Source organism: Coregonus lavaretus (assembly GCF_964263955.1).
Source record: "Coregonus lavaretus genome assembly, chromosome: 3".
NCBI lineage: Eukaryota > Metazoa > Chordata > Actinopteri > Salmoniformes > Salmonidae > Coregonus > Coregonus lavaretus.
In genome coordinates, this window is record NC_139990.1 from 72643948 (window position 1) to 72671192 (window position 27245).

General features: G+C 43.3%; 1 protein-coding gene across 1 annotated transcript in view; it reads left to right on the top strand.

Moving 5' to 3' along the window:
* Positions 1 to 24765, top strand: part of LOC311126030 (NADP-dependent malic enzyme-like) — a 107157-nt gene extending 82392 nt beyond the window's left edge. The window contains exons 6-14 of the mRNA XM_084158469.1: positions 915 to 1018; positions 17446 to 17555; positions 18576 to 18673; positions 19363 to 19476; positions 20710 to 20815; positions 21173 to 21315; positions 21625 to 21798; positions 23626 to 23724; positions 24401 to 24765. Of these exons, the coding sequence (XP_084014595.1) occupies positions 915 to 1018; positions 17446 to 17555; positions 18576 to 18673; positions 19363 to 19476; positions 20710 to 20815; positions 21173 to 21315; positions 21625 to 21798; positions 23626 to 23724; positions 24401 to 24568 (1116 nt within the window). The 3' untranslated portion in view covers positions 24569 to 24765. The remainder of the gene's footprint in view (positions 1 to 914; positions 1019 to 17445; positions 17556 to 18575; positions 18674 to 19362; positions 19477 to 20709; positions 20816 to 21172; positions 21316 to 21624; positions 21799 to 23625; positions 23725 to 24400) is intronic.
* Positions 24766 to 27245: the final 2480 nt, after the last annotated feature.

A 27245-nucleotide genomic window follows, 5' to 3' on the forward strand; every position in this document is an offset into this window, starting at 1 on the left:
TACTTTTTTTTTTTTTAAGAGGACAGAAGCTGCCTCCTGTGAGAGAACGTGTGTGTGCCGTCTGTCCATTTTACTGTGGATTTGACTTTTAAGGGGACTTTGGGAAAACGTTGCCCAGAAATTGCATTTGAGAGTGGTTGTTAAAAACCATACATTATTTGAGCTGGAACCAGTACTGTAGGGGTTGTTGAGTGCTTAAGGGCACAAAGGAAAGGCCTCATAGGAGTCCTCCACATCTAGACCACACACACACACACACACACATCTATCTTCCTGTCTTTCACACCCTTTGCCAAACACACAAGCCTGGACACACTCTCAAACTCTCACACATTCACTCACTTACTCACACACACAATCTATCTCTCACACACACACACACACACAAACACACTCTCGCTCACTCACTCTCTCACACACACGCACCAAATCATGTCTCACTTTCTCCCCCATGTATTTTTTTTTTGTCTCACACCAAAGAGATCATAGTTGTAAATCTTACTGATGTCACACAGTTCTATCCAATAGAACTTCATCCAGTGGCTAGGACAGTCAGTGTGTGATGGATTGCAGTGTGGTTGTGGGGGAATAGGCTTTGCTGAGTCTGAGGGATAGAGGCCTTGTGAACTCTAACCCAGTCTTTTTTGGATAAGTAGTGGTCTAAAATGCAGAAGTGAAAGGAATCCAACCAGTCCAAACACTCTCTCTCTCTGTCTCGCTCTTTCTCGGCATAGCGTGCCTCACAGTGTGATCTGCTCCTATAGTATGTGTGACACCCAGCTGCCGCAGATGGAAAAAGCAGTTATTCTCCGCCCCATGGGTCTGTGTGAAATCTTTATCACTACATACTGTACGAACTGACCCTAACCTTCCCTCCTCTCTCTTTCTCCCTCCCTCTCCCCCCTCTTTTCTAGGAGCTGCTGAAGGACCCTCTGTACATCGGGCTGAGACACAAGAGGATTCGAGGCCAGGCCTATGATGACCTGCTGGAGGAGTTTATGAAGGCAGTGTCGGACAGGTACAGTATAACTATTTTCACACTACTGAGCCAAGCCGAGCTAAGCCGAAATGTACTGGGCTAGTCTGGTTACACATCCACCATAGTTACTGGAACCAAGCTGGAAAGGACCACATGCAATTTGTTTTTATCTGAGCCAGCACAGTATGGTTCAGGTTGACCCTATAGTGAAAATTTGGTATATGACTACTGCCTAAGAATCACACCTCAACACTTCTGTCTTCTACACTGTTTTATCTAGGGTTCATGACAGTGACTCTGAAAGGGTTCATGCACTAATGCCCTTATCAGCCTAGGAACTGCATATGAAGAGTTTATTTCCAAAGTGCTATATCAACAAATATACATGTCTGTCAATGAACAACCATGATTAGATAGTGCCTTGCCATGATTAGATAGTGAAAAAACACACCAATCTATTTCATAATTTATTTAAACAATAAAAGCTAATTGACCAACATTTCTGAAAATGGATATTTAGCGTTTTGGAATAACACTCTTCATATATACAGTGAGGTCCAAAAGTATTTGGACAGTGACCATTCTTGTTGTTGTTTTGGCTCTGTACTCCAGCACTTTGGATTTGAGATGTTACATTGACTATGAGGTTAAAGTGCAGACTGTCAGCTTTAATTTGAGGGTATTTTCATACATATCGGGTGAACCATTTAGAAATGACAGCACTTTTTGTACATAGTCCCCCCATTTTTTCAGGGAACCAGAATTATTTGGACAAATTCACTTATTATATGGATAATCATGAATGAATTGTGATTAATGATGAGTGAGAAAGTTGGAGTCATACACATCATACCACCAAGACATGCTAACCTCTCACCATTAACAATAACAGGGGAGGTTAGCATTTTTGGGGGGTATGATATTTATGCTTCTAACTTTCTCTCTCATCATTATTCACAATTCATTTATGATTATCCGTAATCATGGTAGCATCCACATTAATGTAGAAGTATTTAGAAACATATATTATATTCTTATTTACAATAAAAGGGATTCCAAAATTACACAATACATTATTTACCATTAATGTCTATTGGGCACTTATTGCAGGCACTTTGCTGATATTGTTTACGATAAGTAGCCTATACTAGAGAAATGTAAAGTTCGAAATGAAATAAGTTTGCTAATATGGGTGATTGTTAATGGTACAATTGATGGCTTCAACCATCAAACTAGTAGTAGTAGGATAATAAATAAAAACTGTGGTGCACATTAATGTTAGAAACGTATCATTATATTTATCGTTATCGCATCAATTCAGGCAATTTATCGCGATATGGATATTTGTCCATATCGCCCAGCTTTAGTCAACATACTGTTCTAAGCCTATGTGTTGATATGTTGTCATACTATAGTTTATATTACACTTCAGACAAAAGAGCACAGACTCATTCTCAAGCTGACCTCATGCTGATGCTGTTACATGGCGGTGTGGGTCTACTGAGCTCATACATAATATCTGAGCCTTCAGTTACACTGGTTAGAATGTGAGGGTGTATGTGCCTCTGGTTTGTGGGTAGAGGCCGTTTGTGAGTGCTGACTTTGAGAAAGATATCTGACCACAGTATGAGCTCCCCCTTTCTAAACACTCTCTCTCTCTTTCTCACACACACACACACACACACACACACACCAACATACCCTCCATATCCTGCAGCCTAGTGAAGTAACCAATCTATCCCTTTCAAACCCCAGCCTCCAGAGCTTTCAGTACTGTGCTTGACATGGCAGGATGGGATTGGTTAGAGATGGGCTCGCTGGGCTTAGATGCATAACTGGATATAGGGCTGTTTGGTATTCCATATTTTTCTACATTAGGTTTGTACATTGATATTGGATATTTTGTCGCTTTGTGGGAATGAATCAATGACTTTATAAATAAGGGGATGAATATGGAGAGGCCTATACTTTCCGCTAGGGCTTAGAGTGTGTCCAGTCCAGTTCTGTCTCTGTAGTGACTGATGTTTTGGCTTCGGTGACACAGAGCTGTCCCTGACCCCGGTCACATGTGGCCTTGCTTAATGTAAGACCAGAGCAGAGCAGAGACCAGGGTCTGGGGCCCCTCCAACTGGCAGGGGAAAGCCATGACTCTTTAATAACCGGGTGGCTTCACAACACCAGGGAATGGCAGAGCTTTTCCCCGAAAGAGCCGGATTGGCGGAAAACAAATGATTATGGGGTTTGAGAATGAATGAATGAATGAATGAATGATTATAGTCTGGGAGTTTTTAATAAAAATCTTGTTTCATTTTTAGAGAAACAGAGAGAGCTCTAAGGTGGGCCGGGCAATCATTTGGAGACACTTTATATACTGAAGCTGCTTTTTATACTCACACTGCCTCCATATAATTGTATATATTCGCTCATCAAAGGCCGCGCAAGCATTTGTCATTGATTTCAGGCCAAGGTCTTGTCCAAGGTGCCTCCTGTGAAACAGTTTACAGGTGTCCCCTCTCCTTTAGTCGCTGGCCAGACTATTGGAAAAGGATGCAGATAGAAACACTCCCATCAGTCAACACGCTCCCCCACAATGTTTTAAACCAGAGGAACCAAGGCCCACCAAGAGTCTAGACATACTGTTCAAGTCTTTTAGTCTTTTGGGTGAAGAGCCCTCTCAAACTGGCAAGACCGTTTTCAAATGCTAAACAGGAGAACTTTCCTTTGCAATTCAGTTGGTTCAATGAGAGTTGGTCTCTCCTCGGGTTTGCATGAATTGGGATCGGGGTAGGGGGCAGCATACAAGGCATTTCAATGCCTGAAAAGTTAAGCATATTTTTTTAATCTGCCCCTCTCTGTGCCTCTCGACCACTTCCCCCACGTTCTTGTCCCAATGTCAAATAATTTAATGAGCAAAGACTCCCTCTGCTGAACCCAACAACTTTGTCGTCCATCGTCATGGTTACGGGGCTAGTTTGGGGGTAGACCTCTTTGGTAGATGGGGGGGATAGGGGATATTGGACAAACAGAATGCAGACTGTGTTTCCGTCTTTAATGATGGAGAGGGGATTTGGGGAAATAATGCGTGTTGCTGAGAGATGTTTGCTCTCTAGGGGAGAGAAGGAAAGAGGGAGGCGAGACGCAAGGGCTTTATTAAGAAGGTCTCAGCCTCTCTGGCCTCTCAGCCCCCGAGGCCCCTCAGCTCAGCTCCCCAGGCCCCTCAGCTCAGCCCCCCAGGCCCCTCAGCTCAGCCCCCCAGGGACACAGAAAGAACAGACAGCCAATGTGGATGCACACACAGGGAGATGGAAACAAACACCGAGCTAACAGGGCCTGACCCTGGCATGTGTGCGTGTGTACTGTACAGGTATATGTAAAGTTTAGAACTGTGTGTGTGGTGTGTGTTATCCTGCTTGGACAGCTGTGTTTGGACAGAGTACTCTTGTCCATGACATTCTTTATGGAGGCCTGCGGCTCCTTGGTATGCACATGGAGGAACAAGACCCACTTCATGCCTCCTTCTCTTCTTCTGGAATCTCATCCAGGTCCAAGTTTAGGTTTCATCGGGACTGGGATGAGAGAGGATTAAGTTGCCTCAAGGAGCCGGGGTCTTTCATTTGTCCTCTTTATCCCACACGCCGGTCCAGACGTAACACCGCCGTGTCTGAGCGATCCGCCACATGGGAAATCTGCTCTCATCTCTCATAGCCATCTTGGATTTTTTTCAGACCAGTATCAAACATTTGAGTGTTTCAAAAGGCTTTACACTCAATGTAGGGAACGTTTGGCAGTTAGTGAGAAACCTCAGTGCCCCATCAAAAGGTGATCATCTTAAGTGTTTTCCCGTGTCGACAAGTTATTTCCTTCAGTAAGAATGTGTATTATCCACGCAAGCCGTAAATCACAGAAGAATGAAAGTGTCAAGAACAAAAGAGGTCTGTATTGTGCTGGTGACGTCCCCCAGATGGCTTTAGCAATGCTAGGAAAGTATCACATTGATATACACAATACAAGTCAAAAGTTTGGACACACCTACTCATTCAAGGGTTTTTCTTTATTTTTACTATTTTTTACATTGTAGAATAATAGTGAAGACATCAAAACTATGAAATAACACATATGGAAACCTGTAGTAACCAAAAAAGTGTTAAACAAATCAAAATATATTTTATATTTGAGATTCTTCAAATAGCCACACTTTGCCTTGATGACAGCTTTGCACACTCTTGGCATTCTCTCAACCAGCTTCATGAGATAGTTACCTGGAATGCATTTCAATTAACTGGTGTGCCTTCTTAAAAGTTAATTTGTGGAATTTATTTCCTTAATGCGTTTGAGCCAATCAGTTTTGTGACAAGGTAGGGGTGGCATACAGAAGATAGCCTATTTGGTAAAATACCAAGTCCATATTATGGCAAGAACAGCTCAAATAAGCAAAGAGAAACGACATTCCATCATTACTTTAAGACATGAAGGTCAGTCAATACGGAGCATTTGTGCAGTCGCAAAAACCTTCAAGTACTATGATGAAACTGGCTCTCATGAGGACCACCACAGGAATGGAAGACCCAGAGTTACCTCTGCTGCAGAGGATACGTTCACTAGAGTTACCAGCCTCAGAAATTGCAACCCAAATAAATGCTTCACAGAGTTCAAGTCACAGACACATCTCAACATGAACTGTTCAGAGGGGACTGTGTGAATCAGGCCTTCATGGTCGAATTGCTGCAAAGAAACCACTACTAAACGATACCAATAAGAAGAAGAGACCTGCTTGGGCCAAGAAACACAAGCAATGGACATTAGATCGGTGGAAATGTGTCCTTTGGTCTGGGGTCCAAATTGGAGATTTTTGGTTCCGACGCGGTGTGGGTGAACGGATGATCTCTGCATGTGTAGTTCCCACCGTAAAGCGTGGAGGTGTTATGGTGTGGGGGTGCTTTGCTGGTGACACTGTCTGTGATTTATTTAGAATTCAAGGCACACCACTGCATTCTGCAGCGATACGCCATCCCATCTATAATATAATAATAATAATATGCCATTTAGCAGACGCTTTTATCCAAAGCGACTTACAATCATGCGTGCATACATTTTTTTGTGTATGGGTGGTCCCGGGGATCGAACCCACTACCTTGGTGTTACAAGCGCCGTGCTCTACCAGCTGAGCTACAGAGGACCACATCTGGTTTGGGCTTAGTGGGACTATCATTTGTTTTTCAACAGGACAATGACCCAATACACCTCCAGGCTGTGTAAGGGCTATTTTACCAAGAAGGAGAGTGATGGAGTTCTGCATCAGATTACCTGGCGTCCACAATCCCTTGACCTCAACCCAATTGAGATGGTTTGGGATGAGTCGGACAGCAGAGTGAAGGAAAAGCAGCCAACAAGTGCTAAGCATATGTGGGAACTCCTTCAAGACTGTTGGAAAAGCATTCCAGGTGAAGCTGGTTGAGAGAATGCCAAGAGTGTGCAAAGCTGTCATCAAGGCAAAGGGTGGGTGGCTATTTGAAGAATCTCAAATATATTTTGATTTAACACTTTTTTGGTTACTACATGATTCCATATGTGTTATTTCATAGTTTTGATGTCTTCACTATTATTCTACAATGTAGAAAATAGTAAAAATAAAGAAATACCCTTGAATGAGGTGTCCAAACTTTTGACTGGTACTGTGTGTGTGTGTGTGTGTTTGTGTGTGTATGTGGACACCCCTTCAAATTAGTGGATTCGACTATTTCAGCCACACCCGTTGCATTTAGCACACAGCTATGCAATCTCCATAGAAAAACATTGGCAGTAGAATGGCCTGACTGAAGAGCTCAGTGACAGGTTTTTAGAAATGTTAGCAAATAAAAAAATATAAAAAAACTGAAATATCACATTTACATAAGTATTCAAACCCTTTACTCAGTACTTTGTTGAAGCACCTTTGGCAGCGATTACAGCCTCGAGTCTTCTTGGGTATGACGCTACAAACTTGGCACACCTTTATAAAACGCTGTCTCAGGCGCCGCTCCAGAATCTCCAATAAGTGTTCAATTGGGTCGAGATCTGTTGACTGAGACACACACACACCCTTTAAACCCCCTATGCTCCTTTGAGACCCTTCTTTCAAAGTCAATGAGATCTCTTCTTCTAGCCATGGTAGCCAAAATAATGTGCAACTGGGCATTTTTATACATGACCCTAAACATGATGAGATGTTAATTGCTTAATTAACTCAGGAGCCACACTTGTGTGGAAGCACCTGCTTTCAATATATGTTGTATCCCTCATTTACTCAAGTGTTTCCTTTATTTTTGCAGTTACCTGTAGGTCTATGGCAGAGGTGTCCAGTCATGTGTTACCTTGTCTTGTTCTTAACTTTGTGGTGTGATGTCCTATAGACCTACTGGGCTGGAGAGGCCTTGGCCACTGTCTGTGTTTCCCCACAGAGAAGATGGAGAAATCTGAGAGGATGATAAAGAGACATAAACATCAGAATTGTTACTTAAGACTTAGAGCTTAACACTATCCAATTGCAGGTATCCAAACAAAGTACTGCAGATATCAGCCAGTAGTACAACCCTCAAGCCTCTTTAACTTTACACATTACTGGATGGTCTTGGTCGTTTCCCTTTCCTCTACGGCAGTGGTTCTCAAACCACTCCTCAGGGACCCCCAGACGTTTAACAGTTTTATTGTAGCCCTGAACGAGCACACCTGATCTTTTTTTGTTTATTTCCACACTCATGCAATCTGGAATATCTTCGCTATCACTATAGTCAGTCTCGTCACTATTGCTTTCCATGTCTTCCTCGGCTATATTTTTCTCCTCTTTCTCTTTCCTTCTGTTTTACATAAGTTTAAGTTCTGTGTCATTTATCACCATCTCTTTTATCACCTCTTCCACGCTTGTTATCTCCTCCTGTATAATTTCTCTTCCACTCCCTTTCTGTACTCCTCTGCTCTTTCTCTTCTCCTCCACTGTCTTTCTCTCCTGATAAACCATTCTGTCTTATTCAGTTGTTTTCTGTGTCTCTTCTTCCTCTCTTTTCTGCCGCTTCCTCTTTTGCATTGCCCCTTGCTTCAATCCCAGTCCTTTGTACCATTATCCTCTCCAGGTACATGTCTTCCTCCCTCTCTTTTCTAATTGTATTACTTATTCTCTCCTGCAGACTGAATTCCTTTCCTCTGCATTTCCTCACTGTTCCTGTCTGGATATCGCCACACTCCAACTTGACCTCTCCGTCTTTCCGTCATTCTGGATGGCCATCAGTTCCGCTATCCTCTTTCTCTCCTCCAGTTCTCTTGATGGCTCACTCTCATCTCCTCCTCCATCAACTCATCTCTATCCACCTCCCATATCCCCTTCTGCTTCTTCCTCTCATCCTCCCTCCTCATCCTCCCTCCTGTTTTCTTCTCTTCTCTCTCCCTCTTTCCTCTAACATCATCTGCAGATTCTTTGTCATTCTATTCACCTCAATCCTCATCTTCGTGCCGATCTTCCTCTTTTCAGGCTTCTCCAGCCTCTCATACCCCTTCTCTCTTCCTTTCTCTCTAGCCAGCTCTCATGCCTCTACTGAGCTGGATTTTGAATGGTACGTGTCTCATCTGCGCATTGGCCTGCATAATTTTTCGAAGATTCTCTCCTTCTTCTCTAGCAGGCCCATCTCCTCACTGAAACACCAGTCATCCTCCTCCATAGCAAATGTCTTATTTTTTTCATTCTCTAATAAATGTTCTCTAAGGGAGAGACCGAGAGGTTTTGAGTGTAAGCAAATATATGTGTTGCTACCACAGGAGTGCAAATTCTATAACAATGTGACAAAACACACATAGGCCTAAACACAAGACAAAGAAAAAGACACAATTCTAACAATTGCACTTGATTCTAACCCATACAATGAATAGGAAGATGAAAAAAGACTTTGTAGACGTAATCAAATATCAAGCTAGATGTAGCCTATTATAGGAAACATCCGAACATATCTCTCACCTAGCCTCTTCAATGTCCCTTCACTAACTGCTGATACCCTTCACTTAAAGCTGCGATATATATATATAACTTTTTGGACGACCCGACCAAATTGACATAGAGATGTTAGATCTGTCATTCTCATTGAAAGCAAGTAGCAGTAGATCTGTTCTATGTGCGCTATTTCTATGCTTCCCGTTCTTAAGTTTAGTTTTGAGTCTTTTACTTTCGGTTTTGTACACCATCTTCAAACAGCTGAAAATACAATATTTTGGGTTATGGAAAATATATTTCACAGCGGTTTAGATGGTACAATGATTCTCTACACTATACTTGTTTGTTTTGTCACATAAACTGAAATTAGGCAAACTATTCGAATTTTAGCATCTAGGAAATGGCGGAGTGATTTCTGCATAGTGCATCTTTAACACACTCCATCCTTCTAGAAGAACACCTAGAATTTCACCTATTACAGTTTTTTTTTTATCGCTTTGGTACTATTTTCATAAGTATGTGGTACATTTTCACAACTCTTAGTACACAACTCCAAACTGGTCACACTTGTAACGCAGCCAGTCTTTCATTCAAAACCTGTCATTGTGCATTCATTTGGATTGTGAACATCTCTCACCACACAACCATTGATTCAAAATATATGTTTATTGTGAAATGTAATGAGAATATTGGTTTAATCACCACAACATAATGATATATTTTCAATTTAGTTGTTTTAACTACCAGTTAATCCAATAGCAAACAATGCAAGTTTCAAATCGCCCTTAGAAGTGCTGAAAGTAATTTGCTATTACAGTAGATTACACTGTTTTCACATTAGGCAATACACTTACATTACCCAACAAAATTGACGGGAAATCTATAATTTCCAAAATATCTATCCAATGTGTGATCAAAGAAGACATCCTCTACAATCATTCATGCAAAAACCTTTCAGATATAATTGCAACATAGGTGTACTGTCTGTAATCAAATGTAATGAAACAAATGATATGAATGAAAATATAACATAACGTTTAGCAAGCATTAATTTGCATCAAGCCTGTCTTGAGCATTGGGCCATAAATTCTCATCCACATCACAGTGAAGATCCTCGTTGTTCATGCACCGCGGGAAAAACCTTTTGGCATGGCGAATCCAAGCTTGACATTAGTCTGCATTGACGTCGTCGCATGCCTCATCCATGGCCGGAAGGAGGGTGGCACAATCATGGGGATGGCGATCGTACACCTTACATCTCCATGCTGAAAAAAAATCCTCAATAAGGTTGTGGAAAGGAGAGTATGGGGGCGGGTATAGGATCACGAATTGGGGATTGGCCCGAAACCATGCCTGAACCACCTCTGCATGGTGGAACCTGACATTTGTCCCACACAATGCCATAGGTGACCCCTTCACCTTGACAGGCCTGCTCAATTTCATTGAGAAACACAATGAGGTGTGCAGCGTTGTAGGATCCAAGTAATGACCTATATCCTACAACACTATCTTCAGAGATGGATGCTCACATGGAGATGTTTCCCCCACGTTGTCCAGGCACTTGAATGGACGCCCATTGGCTGATGAGGTTCCGCCCATGGCGCCGAGTTTTGGCCAGGTTGAAGCCCGCTTCATGAACAAAGATATACAGTGAGGGAAAAAAGTATTTGATCCCCTGCTGATTTTGTACGTTTGCTCACTGACAAAGACATGATCAGTCTATAATTTTAATGGTAGGTTTATTTGAACAGTGAGAGACAGAATAACAACAAAAAAATCCAGAAAAACGCATGTCAAAAATGTTATAAAATGATTTGCATTTAATGAGGGAAATAAGTATTTGAGCCCCTCTCAATCAGAAAGATTTCTGGCTCCCAGGTGTCTTTTATACAGGTAACGAGCTGAATGGGCTACAAGACCATCGCCAAGCAGCTTGGTGAGAAGGTGACAACAGTTAGTGTGATTATTCGCAAATGGAAGAAACACAAAATAACTGTCAATTTTCCTCGGGCCTGGGGCTCCATGCAAGATCTCACCTCGTGGAGTTGCAATGATCATGAGAACGGTGAGGAATCAGACCAGAACTACACGGGAGGATCTTGTCAATGATCTCAAGGCAGCTGGGACCATAGTCACCAAGAAAACAATTAGTAACACACTACGCCGTGAAGGACTGAAACCCTGCAGCGCCTGCAAGGTCTCCCTGCTCAAGAAAGCACATATACAGGCCCATCTGAAGTTTGCCAATGAACATCTGAATGATTCAGAGGAGAACTGGGTGAAAGTGTTGTGGTCAGATGAGACCAAAATCAAGCTCTTTGGCATCAACTCAACTCGCCGTGTTTGGAGGAGGAGGAATGCTGCCTATGACCCCAAGAACACCATCCCCACCGTCAAACATGGAGGTGGAAACATTATGCTTTGGGGGTGTTTTTCTGCAAAGAGGACAGGACAACTTCACCGCATCAAAGGGACGATGGACGGGGCCATGTACCATCAAATCTTGGGTGAGAACCTCCTTCCCTCAGCCAGGGCATTGAAAATGGGTTGTGGATGGGTATTCCAGCATGACAATGACCCAAAACACAAGGCAACAAAGGAGTGGCTCAAGAAGAAGCACATTAAGGTCCTGGAGTGGCCTAGCCAGTCTCCAGACCTTAATCCCATAGAAAATCTGTGGAGGGAGCTGAAGGTTCGAGTTGCCAAACATCAGCCTCGAAACCTTAATGACTTGGAGAAGATCTGCAAAGAGGAGTGGGACAAAATCCCTCCTGAGATGTGTGCAAACCTGGTGGCCAACTACAAGAAACGTCTGACCTCTGTGATTGCCAACAAGGGTTTTGCCACCAAGTACTAAGTCATGTTTTGCAGAGGGGTCAAATACTTATTTCCCTCATTAAAATGCAAATCAATTTATAACATTTTTGACATGCGTTTTTCTGGATTTTTTTGATGTTATTCTGTCTCTCACTGTTCAAATAAACCTACCATTAAAATTATAGACTGATCATTTCTTTGTCAGTGGGCAAACATACAAAATCAGCAGGGGATCAAATACTTTTTTACCTCACTGTACTTGTGATGGTTCACAGCAGCATCAAGCACCATCACCCTCTAAAAAATATATTTTGGTTAGTTATTTTTTACAGTATAGTTCCAATATGATATTGTGAAGTAGCATGTGCATCAAATAGTAACAGTAATACAGTATATAGTGCTGTACCTGAACATACTCGGCCCGCAGTTGTTTCACCAGGTCGTTGTTTCTCTCAAAAGGCTCCAGGTAAATGTGTTTCATAGATACCTGGTGCCTCTTCAAAAGGCGGGCGATTGTTGGTAGGCCGATGGATGCCACATTGGGAACTGTTGTCTAATGAAGTCTGGGCCATCGTCGTTGACCATTGTGGTAAGCAGAGGCCTTACAATGGCAGAGGCTGCCAGATTAGTTCACACCAATTTGAAATGATCAAAGGTCAATTTGATCATGAGAACATTTTGCTAAGAAAACCTCTGACGGCCCCTTGTCCACAAGTTCTTTGATTTCTTCCTCTCCCTTGCTGTCTATCCTGCTCCATGTTGAAAGAAATTGCAAGTGTTCACACACACCCTTTTATATGGTGACCAATTGTGGTTACCACTATGTGAAATCAATTAGCAATATGGAGTAGTCATTATGTATGGTTATCATGTATCATACATGTAATTTAGATGTTTATACTTTACAAACACACATTTTATTTCTGTAGTTCTCAAAATCCATATATAATAGACAAACCTGTTTAAAATCTATAAGTTTAAGAAACTGTTAAGTGATTAACCATTTATGCGCAGTTGGATTAAGTGATGGTCAAACGTATTTAAACAAATGAGAAGAGAATCATATGGAAAGTATTGTGAGCATTGCATTGTGAAGGGCAATTACTTTATATGAAAGATATTTCTAGATGAAACACTGATTAGGATTGGTGAAAAAGTTTCTGTGTGATTTTGTGCATTGTACTTAGTCAATTGAAAATATGCTTAATGTTTTTGATGATCTTTTTGAATTTTGTGCTAAGAGTTGTGAAATTTTACCACATACTTGTGAAAATAGTACCAAAGCGATAAAAAAAACGGAATACCATCATGTCTCGTGACATCAGGCATTGAAGCTCAAAAGATCAATTTCTATGGTAGCGTTGACAACCATTTTAGTCCCTATCACCATTGAGATAAACAATGTCAGACATACAGTATCAAGCACAGATAATGTGGCAACAGCAGGTCTTTCCTTCATTCTCCACATGTAACTTTATGCAGCTACTGTATCTTAATCTCAAATTAAAATGTACCGGAGCCACTCCCACAGTCCAGCCAATATGTACTTTGGTTAGTTACATTCTTGTCAGGGGGTTACGTCAACCTTCCATGTAAACACTGTTGTGATATCACAGTATTATGCTATTAACGCCACACTGTGTTTTACTTAACCTCACATCGTTTAGCAATAATAACCATGCCAACCCATGATGATGTCACCAAGTCAAGGAAGTTATACACAATAGTACACTTGAATTGATTATAGCCAATCTACAGAAATACCACTGTACCCTTTAATCAATAATTAAATTCAAGCCTTACATTTTTGTGACTCACATTCTTTAAGATAGCTCTAGCTATCGGCTACAGACGCAAATCCGATTAAACAATCTGTGATCAACCACTTAACAAATGTTCTCTTTATCTTGCATATGTCAAAGTTGATAATGCTTGACAGTTCTCTAGATGTGTTGGAGTTATTTACACAACGTAAGCTTAAATCAACTATATTTGAACATTTTCACATAAATATACCATTTTATTTTTTAAACAATACTTAAATATAGGCCTACATTTATGGAGAATTATATAATATTCGGCTAAAAACCTGTTAGTATTCTGTAATCTAAGCTGCTTACCAGTTCACTTTCTTTTTCCAACTAGGCTACCTCTAGGAACATACAGATGTCTGCATGTTCCTAGGGCTACCTGTCTCCCTGAATGTTCTCTCACCTAAGATTCTATCCCAATAGTAAGCCCCTTATGATGAATCCATTATGACATCACCCAAGAATGCATACCTAAGTAATTCAGTGTAGTGTGCAGTGTACAAGAGACTGTCAGTTTGTAGTAAAGTTTAGGCCTACCTTTAGACTTAGACCAACCTAGTTGTGTTGAGATCTATGGTGTCTTCTCACTAGTACAGTAGCACACAACCAGCAATGCTTAGAGTGTGTGTGTGTGTGTGTGTGTGTGTGTAACCGTGCATTTGTATTTATTTATCTGCATTACGTTACTGGGTGTGTTTCTTCAACTTTTCCTCGGAACACTGATTTTTGAGAGGCCTGATGCGGTACAGTTTTAAGCCATGCGTAAACAACCCAGACCTATTCTGAGCCTCTTCAGCAGGGCCACACACACACACACACACACACACACACACACACACACACACACACACACACACACACACAGCCTTAGCTCACAGGTGTGTGTTGTGCCAGGGAGATGATGTGGTTCGCCTGGTCCAAGATCTGTTTGTGCTTTGAAGCCAACTCTTATGGTTGTTGTACGACCATATGAGTTGGCTAGTCATCACATACAGATCTGGGACCAGGCTAGGTTAACTGTCTTGTGAACACTTCCATAAGCAGGTGCAAGGAGGAATACTTTTTCCACTATGTCCCTCTCATCCACAGTGATGGATGGAGTGTTTTCCAGTTTTCTCTGCAGCCACTCTGTCTCCTAGGAGTCTGAGTGGACAGTCTAGTTGACAGAGGAGCTGAGGAGTGGAGCTGGAGTGACCGGCAGAGAGAGAGTATTCCCCCTGCCAAATCACAGTCAGATTACATGGATTTGTATTGTTCCTTTTTTCCATAACATCCATCTTCCCCAATATCTCATGGCTATCATCGAGTTATGGACTGATTTAGCACTGGGTAGAGGAGCTCCTCTCAACACCTTTAGGTCTTCTCATCTCTCTCTGTTTCTCTCTCTCTTTCGCTCTCTCTCTGTTCCCTCCTCACTGAGAGACTAATGTGTTCTCTCCACTTCAACCTCACTTAGGAATTACTGCTAGACATGTTACTCATCTCTGGGTGTGGCGTATTGGTAGTTTCTAGAGGCTTCTCGCCTAAAGCAGAGTCAGCCTCTTTGTCTTGGGTGTTTTACGGTAGGCTGAGAGTTGCATTGTGGGAGTGCAGGGCCCATTCAGACGTCAGACATCAGGGAAAGACAACAGGCTTTAGGGGAGAATGAAAATCGTTAATACAATGGGGGTCAATACATACCAGGGGGTTTTGTTCTGGTCGGAGGTACCCCTCTCTAGCCCTCAGGCCTAACTCCCCTCAAGCCCTCACTCCCTCTCCCTCTTCTCCCCCTCTCTCTATTGGTTTGGCCTGAGGACCAGGGGCTTGGCCCTAGCCAAGACTGATCCAACACAGTCACTGTTTTCAGTCTCTCCCACCATCACAAATATTCTCATTTTGGTTTTGATTGATTGATTGATTGATTAATTGTGGCCATTCCGTCCTCCTCATTAGAATTCAATAACAGAGCTGCGTGGATCACGTACTATCTATCAGCAGGATAAATCAGTCTGTGCTTCAACTCGAAGCTATCCACTCCCTACTATATGATTTTGTCACATGCAACACGAGAGCTGCATGATTGTCGTCTGTCTCAGAGCTACAGAGCCACAATGCTCTGCCTCCAAAACCACCTCTTTTGAAGAGCTGTTTTTCTGGATGAACTGAGGCGACCTCGTAGCGATACACATTTAAAGCGTGATAGGGGGCGGTAGTGGTGCTGCAGTGGCAACAGCATCCTCGCCTCTCTTGCCCTGAAACAATGAGAGGTTTATGGTGCCTATTTGGCTGCTTCTTGCGTCCTCCACGTAGTCAGAGCTGCACTGCTTTAGCACTTTCCTTTCCTCTCTGCCTGATCGAAAACACATTTTCTCTCCACAGTCCTGCTGTGCTCGTTTTGAGCACTCGTTCAGTCATTCCCTGCGTCAATCGTCACTTGCAGTATGTGCTGTATCACCGATGGCTGAGTCGGATGAATACAGGGTCAGACAGACCGACACAGTGATGGATCCCACCTCTCTGATCTGGAGCTAAAGTTTTATTATCACCGAAGCCCAATTCTCATCCCCCTCTCGCTTCTTCCTCCTCCTCCTGCCCTGGAGGCTTAAGCTTTTTAGCAGCAGAAGGCCAACTGGGAAACCTCTTTAGTGATTTGTACAATAAGCTGCGGAAATGCTGGGGTGGAATCTTTTCCATATGCCGGGTATGACGAGGTGGGGCTCACCAGAAAGATGGAGAGAGGGAGCGAAAGAGAGGTAGAGAGAGAAATAATGGAGAGGGACAACCAAGTTTAATTGGAGCTAGGAAGATGCATAAAGAACAAGGGGGTGAAACTCACATCACATCTCCCTCTCCTGGCACTCATGATTGACAGGTCCATATTCTGGGCTGGTGTCTCTCTGTTTGCTCGACCTGTCCCCAATTTCCTCCCGCGGCTGAAATGCGAGCCCTTAAGTTTTCATTAGAAGTGCATGACCCAGCCTCTCCCTCCCTCTACCCCTATCGTATCTGTGTGACACTGGGCTTGGCTAGTAGAGAGAGCTTATGTTACACTGTTTTCACAGATTTACAGCACTGCGGAAGAGAGCATGGGAACCAGGCTATTTTAGCAAGTCATAATACACTTCTTATTTTTTGTGTATCGTGTTTTTGTAGGGTTTTGTATTAGTGTATGACGAGGTCATATATGTTGGTGAACAGGGTGTCATGTGGACTGGGGATTAGCTTGTAAAGTAGACTGGTGATGATTTACTAGGTGGGCCTACTATTCTTACCATTACACAGGGTTTTATAGTGGTTCCGTTCCTTTGTGTTAGCTAGTAGATCTCCTCCCTTCTTGACAGACATTTAACCTGTCTAGTAACGGCTGTTTTTGAGGATTGGTCACTAAACAGAAACAAATAGCCTGTCATAGAATCAGTCCTGAAAACCAGGGTTTCTTCCTGTATTTGTGTGGCCTAAGTCACTGACAAAGTGGATTGCTGGATGGTACAGCCTACACATTGACACATGCTTATTTACATTCATAATTAGTCATATACATTGTATGCATAACCACACCAAGCTCATACAGCATCCCACTCCACATGTTTCAAATGTAACTTGAGCTCCTCAACAGTGAATGAGTCCCCTCTCCAGGACAGAACTGTGAAGGTTATTATTCCTGTTGTGTAGAAGAGGGACTTGGGACAGGCAGAGGCAATGCACTATATAGAGCATGCTACTTAGAGGTGTGTGTGTGTGTGTGCAACATTCCCCTGTACTGTAGATGCACAACATTATCACAGTCCTGGAAGTGATTAGTCTGATTTTCAGCTCTCTCCTTTGTTTGAACTCTCTTGGTTCTGTGGTGGATGACCTAGAAAAAGGAATGTGAATGTTGTCTTATCTGACTTGGCTGTCCACAGGTATGGAATGGATTGTCTCATCCAGTTTGAGGACTTTGCCAATACCAATGCCTTCCGTCTGCTGAGCAAGTACCGCAACCAGTACTGCACATTCAACGATGACATCCAAGGTACACGTATACTTCAATTGCAAAACGCCAATATCAATTGCACAGACTCGATAACGTGCTCACAAGCACACACGCGCACACACACACACACACACACACACACACCACTCCACACACCACATGCACTCAAACTCCCTCTCGATCAAACATCCTCCTTTTCTTTCTTCTCCAACGCACGCAGGCACACATCCATGCACCCACCCATTTTATCCAATCAATCAGTTTAAATCAGACTTCCAAATAGCTTGGTCGTAGAGCACTAATTCAAATCTCATTCAACCACACCGAGCCCCTGATCCCTCTCTCTCCAGTGGGTTTGGATTGATAGAGTCCTGTGGAAAACAACAGTAATGTAACAGTAAGTCCAGAGACTCCAGACTAGGGCTGCGTCGCAAATGGCACCCCATTCCTTCTATAGTGGACTACTTTTGACCTGAGCCTTATGGGTCCTGCTCAAAAGTAGTGCACTATATATGGAATAGGGTGACATTTGGGATGCAACTCTAGTTTTTGTTTCGGCTCTGTTAATGAGACCACAGTATCAGTCACACCATGTCTAAGGAGCCATTAGTTTGTCTGTCAGATAAAACTACATTCCCCCAGACATTAGCCCTGGTAGCCGTTGTGATTTCTGAAGGTTAATCTAAACCATATTTTCTCTCTAATTCTCTGTCTCGGTAAATCTGCTTGCTATTACTGCAGACAACATTAAAGGGCAAATTGACTTTTACTTTACTATGATGTACTGAGAAGATTGTGTGAAGGTGTGGCTCTGTAATATGTCTCATCTTTAATTTGTTCAGTTTTCTGTATTTTATGCTCTCTCTCTTCTCTCTCTCTCTCTCTCTCTCTCTCTCTCTCTCTCTCTCTCTCTCTCTCTCTCTCTCTCTCTCTCTCTCTCTCTCTCTCTCTCACACTCACTGCAATAGTAACTCACTGCAATAGTAACTCACTTGAGGAATGCTCATACTTGCAGGTCTAAATAATATATTTCACCCTCTCCCCCCAAACCCCCCTCAGGTACCGCTGCAGTGGCAGTGGCCGGCCTACTCGCTGCCCTTCGTGTCACCAAGAGCAAGATGTCAGACCATACCATTGTGTTCCAGGGTGCAGGGGAGGTGGGTGCAGAGCTCATGTCAATGTGCAAATTCACTCCTGTTTTCTCTGCCCAGAAACACGGCAGACTGATTGCCCCTAATGACATAATCAGAAATAACCACAGACCAATGCTTCAAATTCCCATTCCCAATCACTGAGCTTTTTTATTGAGGTCTAGTAGACCCCTAGGCTATGCTCAACAGACCCTGTCTCTAATAAACAGGAGAACATGGCCATAAAACTGGGATTAGCACAAAATCATTTGTAATGGGGAGACATTTAGAATGGGTTTTAGTCTCTGGGGGCTCTTGGCTGACTGTGAACTACAGTACCCCCATCTTCTTTAAAATGCCTTGTTTCATGTGTTTTCCATGTTGATGTATGACCACTTTGTATTGAAAGAGAAGTAGATGGTAATGTGTAGAATTCGAGTGCATTTATAGTAATGGGTTTATTGTGCTGAGAACAGAAGAAAGGGACGTGTTGAGCCTTTCAAGCATTTCACGGACCTTCATCGAATTAAATCACAAAATAGAAGGTGTGCATTAATATAACTAGAGTCAAGATGACAATAACGCTGAAAGCCAGGGACTTATTCCTTGTTTGATCAGGGAAGTGAATGGTGGGGCACAGAGGCATTCCTATCACATCTGCTTTTTCCCTCCCTCCCTCCCTCCCTCCCTCCCTTTTCTCGCCCTCTTTTCCCCAGGCCGCGATGGGGATAGCTGACCTCATCACGATGGCGATGGAGAAGGAGGGACTCCCCAAAGACGAGGCTCTGAGGAAGATCTGGATGGTTGACTCCAAGGGCCTCATCGTCAAGGTGATCCTAGTACCTCCGCTCTGGCCATACGGCCAGGGTCACTCAGTCCCTGTAGAGTAGACACAGCTCTGTCTGGAGCCTCCACTGTCGTGACCTATAGACATGCATATATTCATGATGTGTGACATGACTGACAGTCTCGGTTTACTTCGTGAATTGACTGAATTTAAATGGAATTGACTGAATTTAAATGGAATTGACTGAATTTAAATGGAATTGACTGAATTTAAATGGAATTGACTGAATTTAAATGGAATTGACCGCAACGCTTGTTTATTACACATCATTGGTCATGAACTGACAGACAGACATGAGTCTGAATAAGAGTAGTAGCTCTCATAGCTCAACAAGACAGGCAGAGTCTATCATGGGATGAAAAACTGTAGATGTGTTATGCATTTCATTAAGGGTTTCACAAGATGCTGCCTGGGTGTAGGTGGGTTTGAGCCTGGTTGTCTGCCAGTCCTTTGAGTCCGTTGTTGTATTGACACAGCCAACAGTATTGCATTTCTTACAACAGAGAACTGCCACAGTCTTAGCCCTGTCATGATCCACGTGTAGTTGGAGACTGAAGAACTACCCAGAGATTACCATCTGAGGCATGTTTGTGGAGTCAATTCTGTTAGATCAATGATAAGGATAACTCTGCACAGTGCACACGAAATTACACCAGAAGCTGGTATTGTGGCCGTGCTTTTGTCACTGTATGACCTTTTTCAGAACAGTCTGTTTGTCTTGAAAAGGTCATTCTGACCCCATGTTGACACAATAAAAGATGAGGGAATTGTTTATAGAAGTAATCCTTATTTGATAAACTAAGTGATGAGGCTTTCAGGCAGGCAGAAAGACTGACAGACAGGCAGACAGATTGGTGGTGCCTGTTGATATTCACTTTATAGGATTCTGGTAAAGTCACTAACTCCATGGAGGCTTTGGAAAGCTGGATGGGCATTTGTCACCAGCTCTGTAGACCAGCACTGAGTCAACACTGCCCTCTAGTGACGAGAACACACAGCACTTGACTCCACTGAAACCCCTAACCCACTATCCCTTGAGAAGTTCAGAATCCTTGGCTCTTGCAGATATTCTTTGTGTGTCTGTGTTTGAATCCCTCTATGTATCGATTTCAGAGATCATCAAGAGAGCATCAGTTGTTGGCAGCTGCCAGGTGGCATGTGTAGAAACGAGCTCCATCATAATCTGTCTTCCAACTATTTCTCTTCCCACCCTCAGGGCAGAGACCACTTGACCCATGAGAAGGAGAGGTTTGCCCACGAGCACAAGCAGATGAGGAACCTGGTAGATGTGGTACATGAGCTCAAACCCACAGCCATCATAGGTAATACACCAATCAGCTCACTGGGGGGGCAATTGCATTTTCATTTAACCTTTATTTATACAGGTTACAATTCAATACAATCCAGTAAATCACTGAGATTCATTGAAATTCCAATTACCCAATATCTCTCCAGGTGGATAGAGATGGTTTACCACCCCTGGGTTAGAAGCTGTGGTGGTCTGCATGGTTAATGTGTTCTCTCGTGGGTCTTATTCATTAGGATACGCCGTAGCAAAACATTTTGCAACGGAAAACGAAAGTGAGCGTTTCGTATTGGATTTAAGTTCAGGTAGTCCCTCTATGTTTCAGTCCGTTTTCTTCCTTTTGGTGCCTAATGAATATGATCCTGCTCTCTAGGTGTGGCAGCCATCTCTGGAGCTTTCACGGAGGAAATCATCAGGGACATGGCCTCGTTTAACGAGAGGCCGATCATCTTCGCCCTTAGCAACCCCACCAGCAAGGCAGAGTGCACCGCCGAGCAGTGCTACACCATCACAGAGGTACTGGAGTGGGTCTGAAGTGTGTTGTTGCAAATGTCTTGAAGTGTCTGTGTACTTCAACACTTGATCAGCACTGTGCTTGAACAGTATGTGTACAGAAGGTTCAGTTGTTTAGAGATCGTCCAGAGAATTCGGCCATGCAGCCACTCCATAAATAGATTAAGAGCACATATTGTACTTACTACAACGACCCTGGGGGATAGTTAATTTAGAGAGGAGAGGGGTTGAGTCAGTGTGTATGTACAGTATATGCACAGTATAATATATTTTCCTATGTTGACACCCTTGACACTCTTGTGTTTGGTCCAGGGGCGGGGCATCTTTGCCAGTGGCAGTCCATTTGACCCCGTGACCCTGCCTGATGGGCGGACATTCTTCCCTGGCCAGGGCAACAATGCATACGTGTTCCCTGGAGTCGGCCTGGGCGTGACCGCCTGTGCAATCCGACACGTCACCGACGAGATATTCCTCACCACCGCAGAAGTAACACACACACAAATGCATCCATCTAATTATCAGTTAATTGACTTTCAAATAGCTTGGTGACAGGGAACTCATGAAAATATCAAAATAATACACACACACACACACCCTCCAACTCGCTCTTCTTCAACTGACTCTCTCTCTGTACCTTCCTCCCTATATCTGGCCTTCTCGCTCTTCTTCAACTGACTCTCTCTCTGTACCTTCCTCCCTATATCTGGCCTTCTCGCTCTTCTTCAACTGACTCTCTCTCTGTACCTTCCTCCCTATATCTGGCCTTCTCGCTCTTCTTCAACTGACTCTCTCTCTGTACCTTCCTCCCTATATCTGGCCTTCTCGCTCTTCTTCAACTGACTCTCTCTCTGTACCTTCCTCCCTATATCTGGCCTTCTCGCTCTTCTTCAACTGACTCTCTCTCTGTACCTTCCTCCCTATATCTGGCCTTCTCGCTCTTCAACACTCTCTTCCCTTCTCTCTGTCAGTTCCTAGTGACCTCCCTCTCTATCTATCTCCTTTAGTATATCTCTTCTTCTCCTTCTCTACATGTCTTTTCTCCAACTCAATATCTCTCTCTTTCTGCCCCAGTATCTCTACCTCTATTTTTTCAACTCGATCTTGCTATAATTCTTCCCCCATATCTCTCCCCCTTTCTTCATTCCTCTTCATCTTCACTCTTTCCTGGAGACCCCACATGAAAAATACTACAGTTTACTATAGAATACTACAGTATTTACTATAGAATTCTATAGTAAACTGTAGAATACTATAGTACAGTATTATCTGCAAAAAAAGCACTGTCTGCAAAAACACTACACTTTTTAAACTATAGTAAATACTACAGTATTTAATTTGCATATACCCTGGCCATTCCCCTCCCCCATATCGCAATTTGTGCCATCCATAAGTGGGGAACCTACATGCCAGGTATAGACCTCAGGTATAGAAAAGAGTAGAAGCTCTGAACTATCTGTTATGTACAATTTGCTCTTTTAGTATTTCTCCAGTAGATTTCCTGAAGGAGAAAACCTCCACTTCTATGTCAAAGATAAAACAACTAAAACATTATAGTAAATACTACAGTAATCTCCACAAAAACACTACATTCATTATTATAGTATATACTAGTTATTTTACTACAGTATTTATACTATAGTTAACTGTAAATACTACAGTATTCACTGTAGAGTTTTTGCAGACTTAAGTCCGCAAAAACACTACATTGAATACTATAGCATACTACATTCATGTCCGCAAAAACACTACATTGAATACTACAGTAAAGTCTGTAAAAACACTACAGTGAAACCCAGTCTGTGCTTACAGATAATAAAGGAAATCACTTAAAAATGTCTGTCCCCAGCTCAGTGGCATGGAAAATGAGCCCAGTCAATAACCCATCAAAAAAATGCCCAAACTGATAACCTCTCATTGGCATTCGCACAAGAACAGCCTATCAGCTCGCTTCGCTCTGTGCTGCCTGGCTCTGCAGACATGGGAGACGATTAAAGCTTCACATGTGAGATCCACATTCAGCCTGCCAATGAGGGAGACTGAGGATGGAGGACGGTTGCGCAACAGCAGGAGGGGGAGGGTGGGATGAATGTCAAGTCTTAGTTACATTATCTACACTGATTGCCACCCATTATGCCCTCATGCCCACCTAGTCAGTGCATCATATAGAACATCTAATCAAATGTAACTTCATTTCAAGTGCATTCCAACCTCTCAGTACTCTTTACAGTAAAATGTGTGTGTGTGTTAAGGTAAGCAGAATATCTGTTTGTGACTGTGTGTGCTTAACTCATCCATTTGGTTGCTCTCTGACAGACTATTGCTGACCTGGTGACAGAGAAGGATCTGTCGGAGGGAAGACTGTACCCTCCCCTGAACACCATCAGAGATGTCTCTCTCAAGCTGGCCGTAAAGGTGAGTGCACACACAGGCACACACACACACACACACACACACACACACACACACACACACACACACACACACACACACACACACACACACACACACACACACACACACACACACACACACACATTTCCTTAGGTCTTCATGCTTCCATACCCTCAATAGGTCTTCATACTTACACTGGGTATACCTAATATTAGAAACACCTTCCTAATATTAGAAACACCGCCCCTCCAATGCTTTTCACAGTTGTGTCAAGTTGGCTGGATGTCCTTTGACTGGTGGACCATTCTTGATACACATGGGTAACTGTTGATCGTGAAAAACTCAGCAGCGTTGCAGTTCTTGACACACTCAAACCGGTGCGCCTGGCACCTACTACCATACCTCATTCAAAGGCACTTAAATATTTTGTCTTGCCTATTCACCCTCTGAATGGCACACATACACAATCCATGTCTCAGTTGTCTCAAGGATTAAAAATCCTTCTTTAACCTGTCTCCTCCCCTTCATCTACACTGATTGAAGTGGATTTAACAAGTGAAATCAATAAGGGATCATATATTTCACCTGGTCAGTATATGTCATGGAAATAGCAGGTTTCCTTAATGTATACAGTGTACACCTATGAACTATCGTGTGTGTGTGTGTGTGTGTGTGTGTGTGTGTGTGTGCCTTACAGATCGTGGAGTATGCCTATGAGCACAAGATGGCGACGCTGTGCCCGGAGCCTGAGGATAAGGAGGCTTTTGTGCGCTCCCTCATCTACAGCACTGACTATGACGAGTTTGCCGTGGACTCTTACCGCTGGCCCGAGGACGCCATGACCATGCAGTCATGCAAACTGTGACGTGGTGGAGAGACTGAGGGACATAGGGCACAAGGGAGAAGTGACAGGAGACCCGGGTCCAGGAAGGGAGTGAAGGAGACTACAGAAGTGCAATATCATTGAGAAAATGGTGATTGTGGTTTTAATGTAAAAGGGAAAATATCTTTATGAATGTGAGTCAAAATAGACATGATGATCAAATAAAAGGGTTTAAATTATTGTTTACTTCATATCTGCTGTAATTGTGTTTGTGTTTGTACAGTACTTTTAGGGGTGTCTTGGGTAGGGTTTGGGCATTACCAATGTTTGTTCCCATGACCCCGTCATACTAAGAGGGGAAAATCCAATCTTCAAAGCTGACAGAAAATCTGTGTATAAAACATATAACTAGGAGGAAGACTGTTGGCTGTGATGCACAGGGTGAGAGGAGAGCGCACACTGGGGGGTAATGCTCCACTTTTTTAAAGTGGGTCTTTGATGTCACATGCTAGATGTCTCCACTCAGCCGTCCCAAAGTAGCATGACTAACTCTTTTCCCATGGATATACTGGTAAGAGTCTGTCATCCATACACAAAGACCGGGGATACAGAGAAGCGTGCTGCCCTGTCAACAATGTGCCTATTAAAGGCAATATTCACGATGTTCGTGGGCACCACATTCACTGTAAACGCTGCGGATGTTGGCTCAAGAGTAAATTACCTTTAACAGTCAAGGACAATGTACTTCTTTACAAATCAAATCAAATGTTATTTGTCACATGTGCCGAATACAAGTGATGCAGAGTTAAAAAAGAATACAAATAAAATAGTAACGCAAGACAAATAAAATACACAAGAATGGAGCTATATACAGGGAGTAGCAGTACCAGATCAATGTGCAGAGGTACGAGGTATTTGAGGTAGAGACACTATATATACATAAGTATGTGGACACCCCTTCAAATTGATGGATTCAGCTATTTCATCCACACCCGTTGTTGACAGGTGTATAAAATTGAACACACAGCCATGCAATCGCCATAGACACACATTGGCAGTAGAATGGCCTTACTGAAGAGCTCAGTGACTTTCAACAAGGCACCGTGATAGGATGCCACCTTTCCAACAAGTCAGTTTGTCAAATTTCTGCCCTGCTAGAGCTGCCCCAGTCAACTGTAAGTGTTGTTATTGTGAAGTGGAAACGTCTAGGAGCAACAACGGCTCAGCCGTGAAGTGGTAGGCCACACAAGCTCACAGAACGGGACCGACGAGTGCTGAAACGCGTAGTGCGTAAAAATCGTCTGTCCTCGGTTGCAACACTCACTACCTAGTTCCAAATTGCCTCTGGAAGCAATGTCAGCACAATAACTGTTCGTCGGGAGCTTCATGAAATGTGTTTCCGCACACAAGCCTAAGATCACCATGCGCAATGCCAAGTGTTGGCTGGAGTGGTGTAAAGCTCGCCGCCATTGGACTCTGGAGCAGTGGAAACACGTTCTCTGGAGTGATGAATCACGCTTCACCATCTGGCAGTCTGACGGACGAATCTGGGTTCGGCGGATGCCAGGAAAACGCTACCTGCCCCAATGCATAGTGCCAACTGTAAAGTTTGATGGAGGAGTAATAATGGTCTGGGGCTGTTTTTCATGGTTCGGGCTAGGCCCCTTAGTTCCAGTGAAGGGAAATCTTAACGCTACAGCATACAATGACATTCTACACGATTCTGTGCTTCCAACTTTGTGGCTACAGTTTGGGGAAGGCCCTTTCCTGTTCCCACATGAGAATTCCCCCGTACACAAAGCGAGGTCCATACAGAAATGGTTTGTCGAGATCGGTGTGGAAGAACTTGACTGCCCTGCACCGAGCCCTGACCTCAACCCCATCGAACACCTTTGGGCTGAATTGGAACGCCGACTGTGAGCCAGGTCTAATGGCCCAAAGTCAGTGCCCGACCTCACTAATGCTCTTGTGGCTGAATGGAAGCAAGTCCCCGCAGCAATGTTCCAACATCTAGTGGAAAGCCTTCCCAGAAGAGTGGAGGCTGTTATAGCACCGTCCCAGTCTCAATTCTCTGGGAGACTGAAACAGGTTTCCCTCAAGAATTTCCCTGTATTTAGCGCCATCCATCATTCCTTCAATTCTGACCAGTTTCCCAGTCCCTGCTGATGAAATTCATCCCCACAGCATGATGCTGCCACCACCATGCTTCACTGTGGGGATGGTGTTCTCGGGGTGATGAGAGGTGTTGGGTTTGCGCCATACATAGCGTTTTCCTTGATGGCCAAAAAGCTCAATTTTAGTCTCATCTGACCAGAGTACCTTCTTCCATATGTTTGGGGAGTCTCCCACATGCCTTTTGGCGAACACCAAACGTGTTTGCTTATTTTCTTCTTTAAGCAATGGCTTTTTTCTGGCTACTCTTCCGTAAAGCCCAACTCTGTGGAGTGTACGGCTTAAAGTGGTCCTATGGACAGATACTCCAATCTCCGCTGTGGAGCTTTGCAGCTCCTTCAGGGTTATCTTTGGTCTCTTTGTTGCCTCTCTGATTAATGCCCTCCTTGCCTGGTCCGTGAGTTTTGGTAGGCGGCCCTCTCTTGGCAGGTTTGTTGTGGTGCCATATTCTTTCCATTTTTTAACAATGGATTTGATGGTGCTCCATGGGATGTTCAAAGTTTTGGATATTTTTTTATAACCCAACCCTGATCTGTACTTAATATAA